The sequence below is a fragment of the Gekko japonicus genome, unplaced genomic scaffold, assembly GCF_001447785.1.
Source record: "Gekko japonicus isolate JY-2015 unplaced genomic scaffold, Gekko_japonicus_V1.1 scaffold977, whole genome shotgun sequence".
Taxonomy (NCBI): Eukaryota; Metazoa; Chordata; class Lepidosauria; order Squamata; family Gekkonidae; genus Gekko; species Gekko japonicus.
This window is the reverse complement of record NW_015159743.1, coordinates 38,875-57,325: the sequence shown is the minus strand read 5'-3', so window position 1 is coordinate 57,325 and position 18,451 is coordinate 38,875. Positions and strand designations below refer to the sequence as shown.

At 44.3% G+C, this 18,451-nt stretch overlaps 1 protein-coding gene across 1 annotated transcript in view; it reads right to left on the bottom strand.

Annotated features, from left to right (window-relative positions):
• KCNK3 (potassium channel, two pore domain subfamily K, member 3) overlaps nucleotides 1-394 on the bottom strand; it is a 114,033-nt gene extending 113,639 nt beyond the window's left edge. Inside the window, exon 1 of the mRNA XM_015405402.1 lies at nucleotides 93-394. Within this exon, the coding sequence (XP_015260888.1) occupies nucleotides 93-375 (283 nt within the window). The 5' untranslated portion in view covers nucleotides 376-394. The remainder of the gene's footprint in view (nucleotides 1-92) is intronic.
• Between the last annotated feature and the right edge of the window lie 18,057 nt (nucleotides 395-18,451).

Below are 18,451 nucleotides of genomic sequence, written 5' to 3'. Positions count from 1 at the left end.
TCCGGCTCCGTTCGGGGAAGGAGGAGGGGAGCGCGCCGTGTCCGGAGTGGGGCGGGCGAGGGGCGCAGGCAGCGCGGCGGCCCCTCTCTTACCTATGGTGGTGATGACGGTGATGGCGAAGTAGAAGGAGCCAGCGAACTTCCACTGGACGCCGGCCTTGTGGGGCTTGAGCTGGAGGACCACCCCTTCGAGTTCGTAGTAGTTATCCTCGGAGAGGTTGTACTTGCTCTTCAGCTCGGTCTGCTTCTGCTCCAGCTTCTTCCGCTCGGCCGTCTCCTCCTCGGACTCCAGGGCGTCGAAGACGGCGGCGCCCACCAGCAGGTAGGTGAAGGTGCAGATGATCAGGGCCAAAGTCCGCACGTTTTGCCGCTTCATGGTCCCGCCGGGCGTGGAGAGGCGCGGGCGCGGCGGCAGGGGGCCCGGCGGCAGGAGCGGGCGGCGCGGGCTGGGGCTGGGGGGCGGGGAGGTTGCCTGGCTCATGGCTGCTGCTGAGGCCCCCGCGGCAGCTGTGCTGGCTGGGCAAGGCGAGCGCGGGCAAGCGCCCGCTGGAGCGCCGGAGGGGGAGGGGAGGCCGCCGCGGAGCTGTCCCTTCAGCACCACCTCCAGGAGAGCCCCGCGCGGGCGTCGCTCTCGCCGCCGCTGTCAGTGCTCCGCTCTCACGCTCTTTGCTTTCCCAGCCCTTATAAGGGGAGGGCTGGCAGAAAGTGGGAAGGGGTGAGGGAGGGGGATCACGAGGTTGAACTTCCCGGGGGTCCCCAGGTCCCTTTTGGGGGTTCCTAGCTCCCTAAAGGCGAAGAGACAGATGCTGAAGAAGAAGCACCTGGGAGTCCAAAGGGGGAAGAGGCCCATAAAACGTGGCTTAAGTTCCCAGGAACTGAACCTTTGGCATCTCCAGAGACGGACGAGAGTGGCGGGCGGAGGGGGGAGACAGAGAGGAGCGGAGTAATCCAAACTGGGTAGCTAGTTAGAGCATTGACTAGAACCCTGGAGATCTCCGTTCAAATCGCCAGGGTAACCTGGGGCCAGCCATTCTCCCTCAGCCTAACCCACTGCACAGGGTTGTTGTGGAGGCTAAAATGGGGGAGGAAGAACCATGAATGCTGCTCTGAGATCCTGGGGTTGAAGGGGGCAGTAGGTGGACTAATGCTACAAGGCAGCCTCATGTAAACCATACTTCTGCACCAAATCATACATATGTTCCACAAGCAAACTAGAATGTGCCCTAACAGCAGTGTGTTCAACTATCTCCAGTCCAGTCCAATGTTGAAGGGTGAGACTAACAGATTTCATTGGGAGGGGACACTTTTCCAGATGTTACTAAACTCTATCAAAGGTTTAGTTCATCAAGGGAAGATGAGCCCCTGCAGAAAGTCAGGAACACTACAGTCCCTTTACCTTACTGCAATTAGGATTTTAAAATGAGAACATCACAGTTGGAGTAATGATCAGCCCAGCTAATTAATTAAAAAGCTTTAAAGATACAACTAGCCATCGAGGTAGAACTCCAGCAGGGTATGATGGCTATCCAGAATATTTCGCAGAGTAAAGAATGCATGACTGTCTACCTAGTCCATAAACTCCTGTCTTTGAGGAAATGAGTTCTTTCCCTTGAGGACCAAAGTTGCTGACTTAGAGAATCTGAGAGTGGTACTTGGACAAGACTTTCAGGAACCTGACAGAGCCATCCTGCCCCCATACCAACAGCTACAGTGATGTAATGGACAATGATGGCCAAATTATTCAGCATGTTTTTGGCAAGTTGAATATGGGTTCCCTGCCAAAAAGAAAGTATTGTTCAGTTCGACCCTGGTGATATCAGAATATAAGAACATACAAAAGAACATAAGAGACGCCAATGTTGGATCAGGCCAAAGGCCCATCCAGTCCAACACTATTACACACTGGCCAAAAATACCAGGTGCCATCAGGAGGTCCACCAGTGGGACCAGGACATTAGAAGCCCTCCCACTGTTGACTCCCCCCCAAGCACCAAGAAGACAGAACATCACTTGCCCTAGAGTCCCTATCTATACCTTGTGGCTAATAGCCACTGATGGACCTCTGCCCCATATGCTTATCTAATTCCCTTTTGAAGCCATCCATGCTTGTAGACGCCACCACTTCCTGTGGCAGTGAATTCCATGTGTTAATCACTCTTTGGGTGAAGAAGTACTTCCTTTTATCCATTCTAACACGACCGCTCAGCAATTTCACGGAGTGCCCATGAGTTCTTGTATTGTGAGAAAGGGAGAAAAGTACCTCTTCCTCTACCTGCTCTATCCCTTGCATAATTTTATAAACCTCAATCATGTCACCCCTCAGTCATCGTTTCTTCAAGCTAAAGAGCCCTAAGCGCCTTAACCTTTCCTCATAGGGAAAGTGTTCCAACCCTTTTATCATTTGAGTTGCCCTTTTCTGCACTTTTTCCAATGCTATAATATCCTTTTTAAGGTGTGGTGACCAGAACTGCACACAGTATTCCAAATGAGGTCGCACCATTGATTTATATAGGGGCATTCCAGAAATACCAGTGCCATCAGGAGGTCCACCAGTGGGGCCAGGACATTAGAAGCCCTCCCACTGTTGACCCCCCCCCAAGCACCAAGATGACAGAGCATCACTTGCCCCAGAGTCCCTATCTATACCTTGTGGCTAATAGCCACTGATGGACCTCTGCTCCATATGCTTATCTAATTCCCTTTTGAAGCCGTCCATGCTTGTAGCTGCCACCACTTCCTGTGGCAGTGAATTCCAAGTGTTAATCACTCTTTGGGTGAAGAAGTACTTCCTTTTATCCGTTCTAACCCGACCGCTCAGCAATTTCATGGAGTGCCCACGGGTTCTTGTATTGTGAGAAAGGGAGAAAAGTACCTCTTTCTCTACCTGCTCTTTCCCATGCATAATCTTATAAACCTCAATCATGTCACCCCTCAGTCGTCGTTTCTCCAAGCTAAAGAGCCCTAAGCGCCTTAACCGTTCCTCATAGGGAAAGTGTTCCAACCCTTTTATCATTCGAGTTGCTCTTTTCTGCACTTTTTCCAAAGCTATAATATCCTTTTTAAGGTGTGGTGACCAGAATTGCACACAGTATTCCAGATGAGGTCGCACCATTGATTTATATAGCGGCATTATGATATTGGCTGATCTGTTTACAATACCCTTCCTAATAATCCCCAGCATAGCATTGGCCTTCTTTATTGCAGTCACACACTGTCTCGACATTTTCAGTGAGTTATCTACTACAACTCCAAGATCTCTCTCTTGATCTGTCTCTGCCAGTTCAGACCCCATCAACGTGTATTTATAGTTAGGATTTTTGGCTCCAATGTGCATCACCTTGCACTTGGCCACATTGAACCCCATTTGCCATGTTGACGCCCACTCGCCCAACTTTGACAGATCCCTTTGGAGTGCCTCACAATCCTCACTGGTTTTCACCACCCTGAACAACTTCGTATCATCCGCAAATTTAGCCACTTCACTGCTTACTCCCAACTCCAAATCATTAATGAACAAGTTAAAAAGCAGTGGACCAAGTACTGATCCCTGTGGTACCCCACTGCTTACACCCCTCCACTGGGAGAACTGCCCATTTATACTCACTCTCTGTTTTCTATTAATTAGCCAGTTTTTGATCCATAAAAGGACTTGTCCTTTTATCCCATGATTTTTGAGCTTGCTTAGGAGCCTTTGATGAGGAACTTTATCAAAAGCTTTCTGGAAGTCAAGGTAAACAATATCTATTGGATCCCCCTTGTCCACATGTTTGTTCACCCCCTCAAAGAACATTAACAGGTTAGTGAGACAAGATCTTCCCTTACAGAACCCATGTTGAGTCTGCCTCAATAGGTTTTGTTCATCTATGTGCCTACTAATTCTTTCCTTAATAATGGTTTCCACCAATTTACCCGGTATCGACGTCAGACTGACAGGCCTGTAATTTCCCGGATCTCCTCTGGAACCCTTTTTAAAGATGGGAGTGACATTAGCTACCTTCCAGTCCTCAGGAATGGAGGCTGATTTTAAGGAGAGATTACATATTTTTGTCAGGAGATCCACAAGTTCACAATTGAGTTCTTTCAGAACTCTTGGATGTATGCCATCTGGGCCTGGTGATTTATCAGTTTTTAAGTTGTTTATCAGTTTTAGGACCTCCTCTCTCGTCACCTCAATCTGACTCAGGTCTTTCAACACCCCTCCCGAACTCAGCGGCTCTGGAGTGGGCAAGCACCTCTCATCTTCCACAGTGAAGACGGAGGCAAAAAATGCATTTAGCTTCTCAGCCATTTCCCTATCATCCTTCAGTACTCCTTTTACCCCTTGGTCATCCAAGGGCCCCACTGCCTCCCTGGCTGGTTTCCTGTTTCTAATGTATTTGAAGAAAGTTTTATTGTTGGTCTTTACATTTTTTGCTATATGCTCCTCATATTCCCTTTTTGCATGCCTGACCACAGACTTGCATTTTATTTGCCATAGCCTGTGTTCTGTTTTATCAGCCTCACTGTGACTAGCTTTCCACCGCTTAAAGGAATCCTTTTTACCTTTTACAGCTTCCATTACTTTGTTTGTTAACCATGTAGGCTTTTTCTTATACCTGTTTGTGCCTTTCCTAACCTGCGGAATATATTTTATTTGAGCTTCTAGAATTGTAGTTTTAAACAGTTTCCAAGCTTCCCCAATGGTTTTGACCCTTTCTACTTTTCCCTTCAGTTTCCTCCCCACATGTCCCCTCATATCAGAAAAATTACCCCTTTTAAAGTTAAAAGTGGTTGTGTGAGTCTTTTTGGCCAATTCCCTATTTGTACAAATGTTGAACTCAACAACATTATGATCACTGTTCCCAAGCGGTGCAATCACTTTTACATCTCTCACCAGGTCTTGAGTGTTACTTAGGACCAAATCAAGGATCGCCTCTCCCCTGGTAGGTTCCATGACCATCTGCTCCATAGCACAGTCATTTAGAGTGTCTAGAAACTCAATCTCTTTCTCTCGACTAGAACACATATTGACCCAATCAATGTGTGGGTAGTTAAAATCACCTATTACGACACAGTGTTTTTGTCTAGCTGCTATCTTTAATTCATTCATCATTTTATAATCCTCCTCTATCTTTTGATCCGGTGGGCGATAACAAACTCCCAGTGTTAAGTTTCCTTTTGGCCCCCCTATTTCAACCCACAGAACTTCAAGAAGCGAATCCAATTCTCTTAGCCTCTCGATCTTTCTGGACTTTATACCCTCTCTGACATACAGAGCCACCCCACCTCCAACCCTTCCCCCCCCCCCATCCTTCCAATATAATATATAACTGGGAATCTCTGTAACCCAAATATTTTCCTCATCCCACCAAGTTTCTGAAATACCCACAATCTATTTTTCCCTCCAAAACCAAGCACTCCAACTCCCCAATTTTACCTCGAACATTTCTAGCATTTGTATAGAAACAGCTATAATTTCCCATACAAGTTAAGACTGCAACCTTCCTCTTGCTATCTCGAGACCTTGTCAGGCAGTCCATGTCACTAGCCATGGTCTCAGTGGACAATTTCAATCCACCTCCCTGTAGAAAAGCAACAGGTACCCCCTCATCTCTCTGAGATGAGCCAACCCGAACCAGAGACTTTTCATCTCCTGTCGGCTTTCCCCCAATATAGGGCATGAGGCTATTGGCATGCATGCAGTGTGCAATAAAACCTTCACCCATGCAAACTGGCGGTCTGTTTGGTGCTCCTCACTTGTTCAATCCAAGAGAATAGTCATCAAAATGCAATTTCCTTGGTGGTACCTCACACCACAAAAATTACATCATATACACCCATTGACATCTCCACTGTGCCAGAGGGGTTGTGGTGAAATTGGTTTGTATAGGCACTGTTGGTGGGACTGTGCACATATCAAGGCTTTTTTGGCAACTGATAGCTAATCACATCTATAACATTACTGCTTTCCAACTACCACGATGCAGAATCCTTATTGGCAATTTAGCCCTTCCCCCCACTTCTTAAGGAACTGGTTTTCCTTTTATGCACAGCCACCAGAATTTTAATTGCAAAATCCTGGAATGATAATACTCACCTTACATTATCAGCCTGGCTACATAAAGTCTGTGATTTCTGTCTGATGGACAAACTTACTGATTTTCTTCTTTCTAAGACTACAGAATCATATGATTCAAAATTTACCTCAATCTGGTTTCCGTTCCTGGACTATTTATCCACTGAACCTGAGTATTTTTTTTCATTTTGGATACTATAAATCTGCTGTATTGATGCATTTCATGGGATGTTTCATGTTAATGAAGTTCTTTGTCAAACTGTTTTTTTAGTTAATATTGCATCTACATTGTTTGTTATGTAAGTTTTACCACATGTACCAATTAAGCTATATTTCTGATTTATACGTACTTGCTTGTATTAAATAAAGATTAAAAGGTTTTTTTTAAAAAGGAAGACAGTAAACTATTAGAACAAACCCATTCCTTAGATTATTAACAGATACTGGCAGTGCAATCCTGAGCCCACTAACTTCAGTGGATTTTGAAAGTGTTAACTGTTTACAATGCCATAGAAAATGACCTAGAAAACACACAAGGGAATTGAAATCCCTCACCGAATTGCAATATGCTAAACAAAACAAAACAAAAAACCCGCAACCCATGATCTGGAGAAAGTGAACTAGTTTTGCTTTTGGTGCCAGTCTGGTGTAGTGGTTAAGTACGCAGACTGTAATCTGGGAGAACCAGGTTTTATTCCCCACGCCTACACTTGCAGCTGCTGGATGACCTTGGGTAAGCCATAGTTCTGTCAGAGCTGTTCTCTCAAGGACAGTTCTGGAAAGAGCTCTCTCAGCCCCACCTACCTCACAGGGTGTCTGTTGTGGGGAGGGGAAGGGAAAGGAGACTGTAAACCACTCTGAGACTCCAAGTGAAGTGTGGGGTATAAATCCAATCTCCTCCTCCTCTTCTTCTTCTTTTGTTTATTCAGTTAAATTTCAAATTAGGAACATTTTTTAAAAGATTTGTGCACACACATTAAAGTTACAATAACTTGCTTTTTTCAATCAGTGTTTTTGCAAGTCAGATTTTCAGATGAATTATTATTGTTGTTGCTGTTGTTGTTGTTATTGTTATTAAAATTTCTATCCTGCCATCTTCTTCTTCCTCCCCACTGTCTCAGGAACAGAGTCACTCATAGTCCTCCTGTCCTACACACAGTGACAGAGGAAATATGTTAATCTTTTCCCACCCCATCAAGGACAGAAGCAATCATGGTGGTTATTTAGCACCTGTGCTTCTCATGTTCTTGGAGAGTCTGCATTAGAATGTAGGTGTGATGTAGTTAAAATTAATCCAGTGTGCTTGGCTCCTGTAAGACATTTCCATGGACAAAGAGACCATAATTCTATCACAGGTGCCTCCTGAGAAATACTGTATATTTGTGTGACCTTCTTGTCTAATATATGTGAACTGTGTTGTTGCGGAGCAACGGTACATCCTTGAATTTTGCCCAAGACAGGGGCATAAATCTGGACCTTTTGTTCAAGGTGGAGAGCTGCCACCCAGTGGAGGGCCAGGTCGATAGAGCATACCATCAACCTGAGGAATGCAGTCGTGCATTCCAGAGGCCAGAACAGGGGAAGAGAAGAATTTCAGGACCAAGGACAGGTCATAAGGAAATCTGCTCCAGAACAAGGTTCCTTTGTGTATCGTAGCTCCAGTATTTTATTTTGTTTTACCTTAATTAAATTTTGTATTTTATTTAAAATTTATATGCCACTAAAATGCAGCCTCAGGAAGATTATGTGGGGCTGTGGCTCAATGGTAGAGCATCTGCTTGGCATGCAGAAGGGCCCAGGTTCAATACCTGGTATCTCCAGTTAAAAGATCTGACAGCAGATGATGTGAAAGACCTCTGCCTGAAACCTTGGAGAGCCGCTGCCAGTCTGAGTAGACAATACTGACTTTGATGGACCAAGGGTCTGATTCAGTTTAAGGCAGTGTGTTCATGTGTGTCCCTGCCTTGCCAGAGAAAATCAGTTCCCAGTTAAAATAGTAGTGCTCTCGCTTTTAGGTGTGGTGGCAAGTCTAACTTTCCTCCTGCCCATTCTAGGGGAGGGGGGAGGTGAAGGCAAAATGCCAGGAGCTGCAAGAATTTTATGAAGAGTAATCAGTATTCAACTATGTCAGAAGGGAGACACTTTGAAGGGTAAGTGATGAAGAGAGTGCAGACCCTTAATGAGGGTATTCATCTTCCTCCATCTGTAGAAATGTCTGCAGGAGAGTTTCCCAGCAGTTTTCAATTCAGATAGTGAGGGGAAAGTGTGTCCACCAGTTTCTTAAGGTACTCCTGACACAGCTATCATCAAGCACATTCCTAGCTATACTGCCTATGTGGGAATTCATCTCCCTTCTCTCCAGCCACACCTGCCTCCTTAGTCCAAGCCATGACCCCAGGGGAGGGGCTGGCTCCTCTGCAAGAGCCACCATCGAGGTACCCATGGCCAAGTAGTTCTCTATGATTGGGCTTGATTAGAATCAGGCATTTTGGACTTCCTCTCTCCCATTTAGAAGATCAAGGGCCCAGGTTCTCCTACATTCTGGGATCTCCTTAGGAAAACCTGTAGGATCACAATATCAAATGAGAACAGTCGGGGACTGTCTTCAGCCACCATCCTAAAGGGAGATTGTAGCTGCTTAGCTCATAAGGCCACAGTAAGGCAGCAAAGGCCAAACAGAACACCAAGGAGCACTGCCCATGGTTCATTTTGACCCAGGCTCAGGCACGAGGGTTCTGCCACAATGATCCTTAATACAAGCCCCAGTGGTTTGCATTTGTCTGCTTGCCTGTGCACATGTGTGTTAGAGAGGAGTAGCCTCCAACATACCAAGGCAAATGCAGTTCAAAACCATGCGGATAATTCCAGAGGGGTAGCTGTGTTGGTCTACTGCAGCAAAACAAGTAGGAGTCCTGAAACACCTTAAAGACACCTTAAAGACTAACAAACTGTTATTCCAGCATCAGTTCATGTGGACTGAGACCCACTTCTTCACATGTGATGAAAACAAGGGCAGACCAGGAAGCCCAAAAGGCCCTGGAAAAGGGCCCTCACCTCAGTCCGGCAGGGCAAATAAGCATATTGCTGTGCCCATGCACCTTCATGTTCGTATCTATTTTACACAGAGACTGATCAAAATGTGGGATTCACTGCCAGAGGATGCAGTGATGGCCACAGGAATAAACAGCTTGAAAAGTGTAGATAGTTAGATTCATGGAGGATAGGTCTATCAGTGGCTACTAGCCATGGTGAATGAGAGGAACCTCCACATTCAGAGGCACTAAGCCTCTGAATCCCAGAGCCAGGAGGCAACATCAGGGGAAGGTCTTGGCCTCTATGCTCTGTTGTTGGCGGTTGGGCACTGTGTGAGACACAATGCTGGATGGTCTGATGCAGCAAGGCACCTCTTATGTTCTTATGCTGCTCCTCACTTGGCAAGCTGGGTGCCAATGTGCCTTTGTTTGACCTCACAGGGTGAAGCTAGGGGCTACCATTTTCCTCCGCACTGGCTCCACCATGCCCAGGCCCATGAGCCAAAGCCAGATGCCATCATGCTCCCCCTTGCCAGTGCCACCATGGATGTCACCATGGAAGCCAATCCACCCCTGAATGAGAAGTTTGTCTAGTCTCATTGCATCTGAAGAAGTAGGCTCTAGTCCATGGAAGCTTATGCTAGAATCAAAGGTGATTAGGATTTAAGGTGCTACAAGACTCCTGTTTATCAAAGTCATGACACAATTTCTGCAGGGAATGACTCTGTCCAGCATTATTGGAGAAGATGAAGAGCAGTGTGGAGAATCGATTTTAATGAGGAGGAAGAAAGCCCAGTAACATAAGCAGTCAATGAATAATTTCCTCCGTGTATTTGAATATTTATGAGTGGACTTTTTGTTTTTCTTTCTTTCTTTCTTTTTTGCTCAGCTTTAACTGGATAACATTTAGAAACACAGAATTAAAATTTGGAAATCTCTGAGACAGACAGACAGACAGATTTTGCACTTCATCAGTCATAAAAGGCTTGCCAAGACAGAAAGGTTATCCATCACTTCTAAGCCTCTAGCAATGCAGCCCTATTCAGAATTACTCTACTGACATCGATTGGCTTAGAGACTATAGTAATTAATAGCAATGCTGATTCTGTGAATTTAGGCAGATCATGAGAGAGAGGGCAGGAAGGGGTGCATCAATGCTTAGTTCTCGTGGCCCTTTCTTACACATGCAGGGAAATGCTGATTGCCACTTTGGAGTCAGGAAGCAAATTTTCTTCAGGCCAGTTTGGCCAGGAATCCAAGAGGGTTGAGGGGATTTTTTGCCATCTTCAGGGCATGGAACAGGGGTATTTGTGAATTTCCTGCATTGTGCAGGGGGTTGACCTAGATGACCCTGGGGTCCCCTCCAACTCTATGATTCTATAAAGGACATGAATTTCAAAGCAATTTACTCATTCCATGTGTTTATATCCCTCTCTTCATTCAAGCAACTCTAGGTGGTATAAGCAGGTAGGATTATCCAATTTTTTCTCTTACACTGACTCTATGAGAGCAAATTACTGGCCCAAGATCATAGCTCAAATGGAAATTCAAGGCCAGGACTCAAGGCCAACACTTTTTAGCCACGGCACCACACTAACCATTCACTACATGCCCTTCTGAATGCCCACCTGTTTGGACTTTATAAAGGAAGGTCTCTGCACCATGTGACAGTAGGTATGCCTAAAGGTCGCCATTAATGGACTCTAGCTATCTTTTTGAAAAATATTAACTTTCATAATATATTTATTAAATCTGTAAAAAAGACCCAGTCATAAAAATGAGTAGAATACAACAAATTAAACCAATAAATTCTCAATAAAATATCCCGTGTCTTTGGTACAGTGTTTTTATTCCTCCCCTCCCTTTTCTTCCTTTCTTGTTTACTTCTTGAAATATTCCCCTTTGAACTCATCAGAAATAACACGGAGACAGCCTGCAGAATTACCGTGCCCAAAGCATTTCTCTGCTTACAATAAGCGAGAATGACTTGCCACCTATCCGCAAATAAGTGCAAAACCTTCCGTCTCCCAAATGGCACATATGATATTGCAATGCTTTCACACATCTTCTACTAAAGATTATAAAGCAACAGTGCAATCCTAAGAAGAATTACACATCTAGCAAGCAAGAATTACACCTTAAGACTGTTTACTTCAATGGAGATGGAAGGGCATGACTTACTTAAGGTTGCATTGCCAATGTTTTCATTCTTGCGGTTCGGTGGCATTGTTTCTGTCACTAGCATATTCCTTATTTGTTTTCTTCTTGTTTTGGACTCCGCTACTAAAGTAAAAAGTGGGTGACAGTACAATCCTGAACAGAGTTATACCCTTCTGTGCCCATTGACTTCAATGGACTTACAGGGATGTCACTCTGCTTAGAATTTTTATTTATTTTATTTACGACTGTATTAGCTGCCGTTCTACCTTATAGGAACTCAAGGCAACATACAATGTAAATGATAATAACATACAATAAACTACATAAAACTGCAAGCAATAATTTGTTTATATGGGAAATCTATACTATAATGACTCCTGTATAGATTTAGTAATCACAGTTCCCAGCATTTAAAATATTCATACACTTCTACCACATATGCAGAGAGCAGTCCTCTTCTATTTGGACACTTCCAACTTCAGTCGACTAATACATGCTGACCATTTTTACAATGATGTAATACTTTGACTGGGCAAACAATAACAAAACGCAGAGATTGTCTTCGATGTATATGGGGCCTAAGTTGATTAGATTGATTGATTGATGGTATTTTTATCCTGCCCTCCCCCAAAGGGGAGCTCAGGGCAGGTTACAAGGTCCCTTGGCTGGGAGGGAGGGTTATAAATTTGAGAAATAAATAAATATAAAACAGTCCCATATACATTTCAGTTAAAAACCTAAAAACCAACTAAACTACATAATGGTGAGATGGTAATACCTAAACCTCACAGATAAACGGTGTATGACTCAGGAGAGGACCATTGAAATGATATCTGGCCCCACCCCCAATCTGTGATACACTGATATAATTGACAGCCTAGAGATATCAACTTCCCCACTAGGAATCTTTTCTGTTTTTGCCTGCAGCCATGGATGCATGGTTGGAGAAGGAGAGGCAGGCAGGCAGGCAGACATGTCTGTAATTGTGACAGGGGAAATGTCTGAAACTTGGTGACTGCTCATGTTTTCTAGTGCTTCTTCTTTAAGTCATTGGTGAATTCCAATATTTACTGGCAAATCTCTAGTCCAGTCAAGTGGCTTCAGTAATTGACCGAAACTGATAATAAATTCCAGTATTTGCTAGTGAACAACCGCACTGAGCCCTGACCTGGATACCCAGGCTAGCCTGACCTCATCAGATCATGGAAGCTAAGCAGGGTCAGCCCTGGTCAGTATTTGGAAGGGAAACCACCAAGGAAATCCAAGGTCGCTGCTCAGGGGCAGGCAATGTCAAACTTCCTCTGAACATCTCTTGCCTTGAAAACCGTATGGGGTTGCCATAAATCAGTTGTGACTTGTCAGCAAAAAAACTAGAAAACAGAAATCTGTCCTGACCATGACAAGTTGGCAATTCTTTCAACAACTAACTAGGGCTGCACCAGACGTTTGCCTAAAAACCCAAACCACCGAGAACAAGTCACTATTTTCAAGCCATTATTTCCCCAGTTTGCTAGTTTCATTGTGTTTGGTTTTCATTGGTTAGGGCCCCTTTCCAGAGTGATCCCAGACTACTGAGAACTGGGACCAGACAGTGATTGTGGTGATATGATGGCACTATACAGCCAATGAGATCTGGCTACATACCAATGTCACAGGGTGCAAATGAAACTCTTGCACTAGTCACATAGTTTGTCCTAGCCAATTAGGAACAGATAGCACTGTTACCTGAACAGGTAAATTCTTTTGTCCCTATTGTAGCAATCTCTGAAAAATCACTGAATTGGGGGCACATTTCAGTGTTGATGATTCATTAAAATTTCCATTCCTTTCAACTTAACCCAACAAATGAATCAATTTCACCTTCCTTTCAGCCATCTGCCAGTAGGTGTTTATGAGGACAATCTAGAAAATGTCTTGGAGAAATAAATTCCTTTCCAGATTTCTTTAGCATACAGGATGATTACATCACAGTGATTGCGGACACATTAATGAATGGATTTATCCCAAGCAATTTTTTTAAAAAACTCACTGCGATTAAAGAATATTTTTATTTCTCTCCAGAAACCTTGACTGGAAAGAAGTGATTTAAATATTTCCTTCTCTGCTGGAAGTCTGCCAAGATCAGAGTGCCGGACTGCCACATCACTACCTACCTCCTCTGTACATACATAAATCATTTCCCTTCCATCTAAAGTGTCATTGTGGTGGGGTTGATCAATTATGGCATTTTTACCTTGAAACTTTGGTTCAGATTGCTTTGTATGGTTCCCTCCAAGCCAGCTATACAAATGTGCAATATTTTTGTTTTCATTTTATCATTTATTTTTGTTTCTAAAGCTCCATTGACAGTTCTTATCATTATTAAACAAATCCATTTTATTTATTGTATTCACATTTCCTGCTGTAACATCTTTCCACGCATCCTAGTTGGATGAAATTCTTGGGGATTGTACCCCCTCACCCAAAGGATCATCCCTATGCCATTTCAAAGTTATGAGAGAAAGGACCCCAATTTTATAAGCAATTAAAATTGCTAATTTTAAAAAAGATGCACTAACAGCAGTGGGGTGGGGGGACCACTAATCCAATTACCATGAAAGATGGAGAAGACCTCCAAAGGGATTGGTGCATGGAAGTGCAGGGAGAGGCAGAGATTCAGCACCCTTGGAATGCAGGCAGCATTACAGAGCAGAGGGAGGCATTTGGCTGCCCCAGGAAGGCAGACAGAGTTACACAGCAGAGAGTGACCTGCATCTGGCATCCCAAGGAAGATGGCAGAAAGGGACCTTCCCAATGAGTCACCAACGATTGCTGGAAACACTGTGGGAGAGAACAGTTTTCTCCTTTTGCAAGATCTGTTTGAATTCTATAACTGGAAAGCTTTGGCATCAGTTTCATGTTTCCCGATTCTCTCTCCCTGCTTCTGACTTCCTTGGAGTCCTTATTTATTTGGTTCTAAGCCCTTGAGTTTTTCTGTGGAAAGCCATGCCCCTTGTTGTTTTTTTCTCATGCAAACAGAGCAAGCAGCTGCCTTCTGAATCCAGAGGAATTTCTTTCATTTTCTTCCTCTGCTTCTCCTGAAGCTTCTTCTGCCCCGACAGTTTAACTTTTTTGTTTACTTTTTAAAAGTTCGTGCCGCGCAACTTGGGAGTCAGTCTCTCTCCTCTGCTCTAAACAATTTCCCAAAAGGTAATTCTCCTTTTTAAAATTTTCACTCCCCCCCCTCCTCTCTTGCATAAAACAGTCTCGTTCTCAGAGGTCATTTCGGGGGGGAACGCGGGGGAACGCAGTTCCCCCAGGTGAGGTGCAGGGGGCGGGGCACACGATGAAGCCACACCCCCTGCTTCCAGCCGCCCCGCTTCCAGCCCCCATTCAGCCAGGAGGAGGCAGGAGAAGAGGGAGGGTCAGTTGCTTTCTCCCCGCCTCTCCCCACCCCTGCATGCCTGGGGCCAGGGAGGGCCTTGGCAGGGCTTCCTCGCACTTCCGCCGGCCTTGCAGGTCCACCGCCGGGCCCCTGATGTCAGGGGGTGTGGCATATGCTAATGAGTTCCCCTAGCTCTTTTTCTACGAAATGACCCCTGCTCGTTCTATCCGTGGGGGGGGGGCTAGCCACCCTCCTCCCTTGCGCTTATTCCAATGGGGGAGGGAGTGCGCTTGTACTTTTGCCGTTTATTTCAATCGTCAACTCACAGTTCGCTGCCAGTCGTTTTCTTTTACTTTTGCTTCATCGCTTCATCACTCTGAGAAGCCAGTGGCGTTGCTAGTCCCCATAAGAGGCACTACGCGGCGGGGCCTCTGGGGCATAGGGAGAGCCTCAATTTTCCGACCTTCTGATCGGTAAAGAGGCACTTCCCCAGTGCGCCCCCTGGTTAGGAGCCTTTGACTAAGGCTCCTTAGGGTCTCCGCTTGTGCGGATCCCCCCCGACCGCGCGTGGGCGAGTCGCCTCCGGGAGCATCCCGAGAGAGCAACCACCATTCGCGCCACCAAAACTGGAAATCGCATTTCAAAAAACACTTCTGACTGTATAAGTGTATTCAAATAAATGTCATTGGTCATTGCCACTGAAGCATCATAAGCGATGCTGCATTAATAACAAACAAACGTTTTGCTTTGCGAAATGGTTGTTGATCTATTAAAAAATCCATAATTCATGGGACAAAATGGAACAATCTAGTTAAAACATATTGTTACAGACCACAAGGATTTGATCACCTAAAGGGAGGTAACCAAAAACCAGACAACAGGAACAAGCTGAAGCAGATCTACTCAGAAGTAGGTTGCATTCTATTCTGCAGGGTTTATTCCATGGAAAATTAGCCAATGTCTGCTAATTTTACCCCCATTATCATAATCTCAAACATGTAAATACTGGGAAGAATAATACATTGAAACAAAGATGAAAGGATGCTTATAACTTTGTGGTAAAGAAGTCAGGGCCACATCAGCAGAAAAAGAAATCAAGGTGTTGGTAAATCCTTTACTATTGTTATTTTTGTTGGTATTACTTCCTGATACCACCGAAAAAGAAATCCAGGTGTTGAGTAAATTTACTCAATACCTTGATTTCTTTTTCTGCTATAACTTTGTGGTGAACATGAGAAGCAGGCAAACATACTGTTTCTGACAGTCTGGAACTCAGTATCTGAGTGTCAAACCATGCTACGCTTTGCTCTTGCTCGCTTTGGTTGCCATTGTTGCTAGGGGGAGGGAATTCTTAAGGGGAGGGGGTGGAGTGAGTGAGTGTGAGATTGAGACCTTTTGCTTCTGGAAGACATAACTTTACAAGTCAACCTCCTTTCCCTCCTTTTTATTTCCCAGGGGAAGGTGTCCTTGAGAGCAACTTGGACTGCAGATAACCAAGACATATATCTTTCACTTGGTTGGGATGGCAACGTTAGGTGTGAATGTGACGTGGGCTTGGGGGTAGGAAGGGGCTTTTCTTTGAATTATCTATATTAAGTTTGTGCCCACCAAAAGTCTTCAGTTCTAACACAGTGACTTTCTGGATCTTGCATATAACTCAATAAACTTATCACTGCCAAGAGAGAGTTGTTGAGTGTAACTAGACCGGGGGTCTGACACTGAGAATTATCTAACCCGAATACTGTATTGAACTGCTTTGCAGCTGTGCAGTAGCTGTGGTGGAATTTCGGTTTCCTTCTGCACTGCTGCCAGTTTTTCAGCTGCACAATAGATGATATTGATTTTTCCCCAGAGTAAGGGATCTAAGGCAGGGCCCCCCAAGCTGTTTGAGCCAATGGACACCTTTGGAAATCTGACACAGGGTGGTGGGGGCCACCACAAAATGGGTGTCACAGAGCCAACCATAAAATGTCAGGGAGTGAGGTTATGCCTAAATCTGATTGTAGTCCTTCTGCATTTCAGGCAGCATCTCTGTTTAAAAGGATGGGGTTTTTTTAATGCACACATTGTTTAAAAGTATTTTTTTATTTATTTTGGGATTTATATCCCGCCCTACCCATACGGCCCAGGGCGGCAATGCCGAAAATAAAACATTCTTGTGTACACACAGGAATATGTACTTAGCAAACTAAGAAACATAAAAGAAAATAAAACATTCCTGTGTACACACAGGAATATGTACTTAGCAAACTAAGAAACACTCATTTGGCAGTATCTGTCAGATCTCCAGTGGCCAATCAGAAGTTCTATTGGTCCCACCTACTTTCTAAAAATATTTGACAGGCACCAGGGCACCCAAAGAGACCATGTTGGGGACCCCTCATCTAAGGTAATAAGTGATGCTAAGGGGTAGAATACCATTACTCCTACTTGGCTGTGTATACAACCACATGAAAATGTGCATATGACAACTGCTGCAAATTAGCAGCCATTAATGTTGTTCAGACAAATGTAGCCAAACACCAAATAGTTAGACTTTAAAAAAAAACTGTATGGTGTTTATTTCTGACTATTTTTGTTCATTGTTCATGTAAAAAAAATGGCAGTTATCCATGGCAATGTGGCAGCAGTGAGTGTGGGGTTAATGCATACTGCACTATACACAGCAATTAACCTGACAAATGGGGCCAAACTGCTCATAAGCAAAAAGCAACCTAAACTGCCCTCTGAACAATCAGTCCCCTGCGTGAGCTGAACAACTAAGCGCCCGAGGATCCTTAGCTAAAGGGCAGGTCTATGAAAATCCCCATGCATAAATGAGAACATAAAGGCATGTATGTAGCAGGGTTATTATTGTTGTTGTTGTTATGTCTTGAAGTTTGTTAAGACTTTGAATAAATTCTCTGAAAAATGCCAGTCTTGAATCCCAAAAGAACTCTGTTCAAAAACAGCTACTTGGTAGTCAAAAACAGCTACTTGGTAGTCAAATTTCCAGTTTGCCCACTCCAGAACCGCTGATTTCAGGAGGGGTGTTGAAAGACCTGAGTCAGATTGAGGTGACGAGAGAGGAGGTCCTAAAACTGATAGACAACTCAAAAACTGATAAATCACCAGGCCCAGATGGCATACATCTGAGAGTTCTGAAAGAACTCAAATGTGAACTTGTGGATCTCCTGACAAAAATATGTAATCTTTCCTTAAAATCTGCCTCCATTCCTGAGGACTGGAAGGTAGCTAATGTCACTCCCATCCTTAAAAAGGGTTCCAGAGGAGATCCGGGAAATTACAGGCCAGTCAGTCTGATGTCGATACCGGGTAAATTGGTGGAAACCATTATTAAGGAAAGAATTACGTAGTAGGCACGTAGATGAACAAAACCTATTGAGGCAGACTCAGCATGGGTTCTGTAAGGGAAGATCTTGTCTCACTAACCTGTTAGTGTTCTTTGAGGGGGTGAACAAACATGTGGACAAGGGGGATCCAATAGATATTGTTTACCTTGACTTCCAGAAAGCTTTTGATAAAGTTCCTCATCAAAGGCTCCTAAGTAAGCTCAAAAATCATGGGATAAAAGGACAAGTCCTTTTATGGATCAAAACCTGGCTAATTAATAGAAAACAGAGAGTGAGTATAAATGGGCAATTTTCTCAGTGGAGGGTGGTAAGCAGTGGGGTACCACAGGGATCAGTACTTGGTCCACTGCTTTTTAACTTGTTCATTAATGATTTGGAGTTGGGAGTAAGCAGTGAAGTGGCTAAATTTGCAGATGATACGAAGTTGTTCAGAGTGGTGAAAACCAGTGAGGATTGTGAGGCACTCCAAAGGGATCTGTCAAGGATGG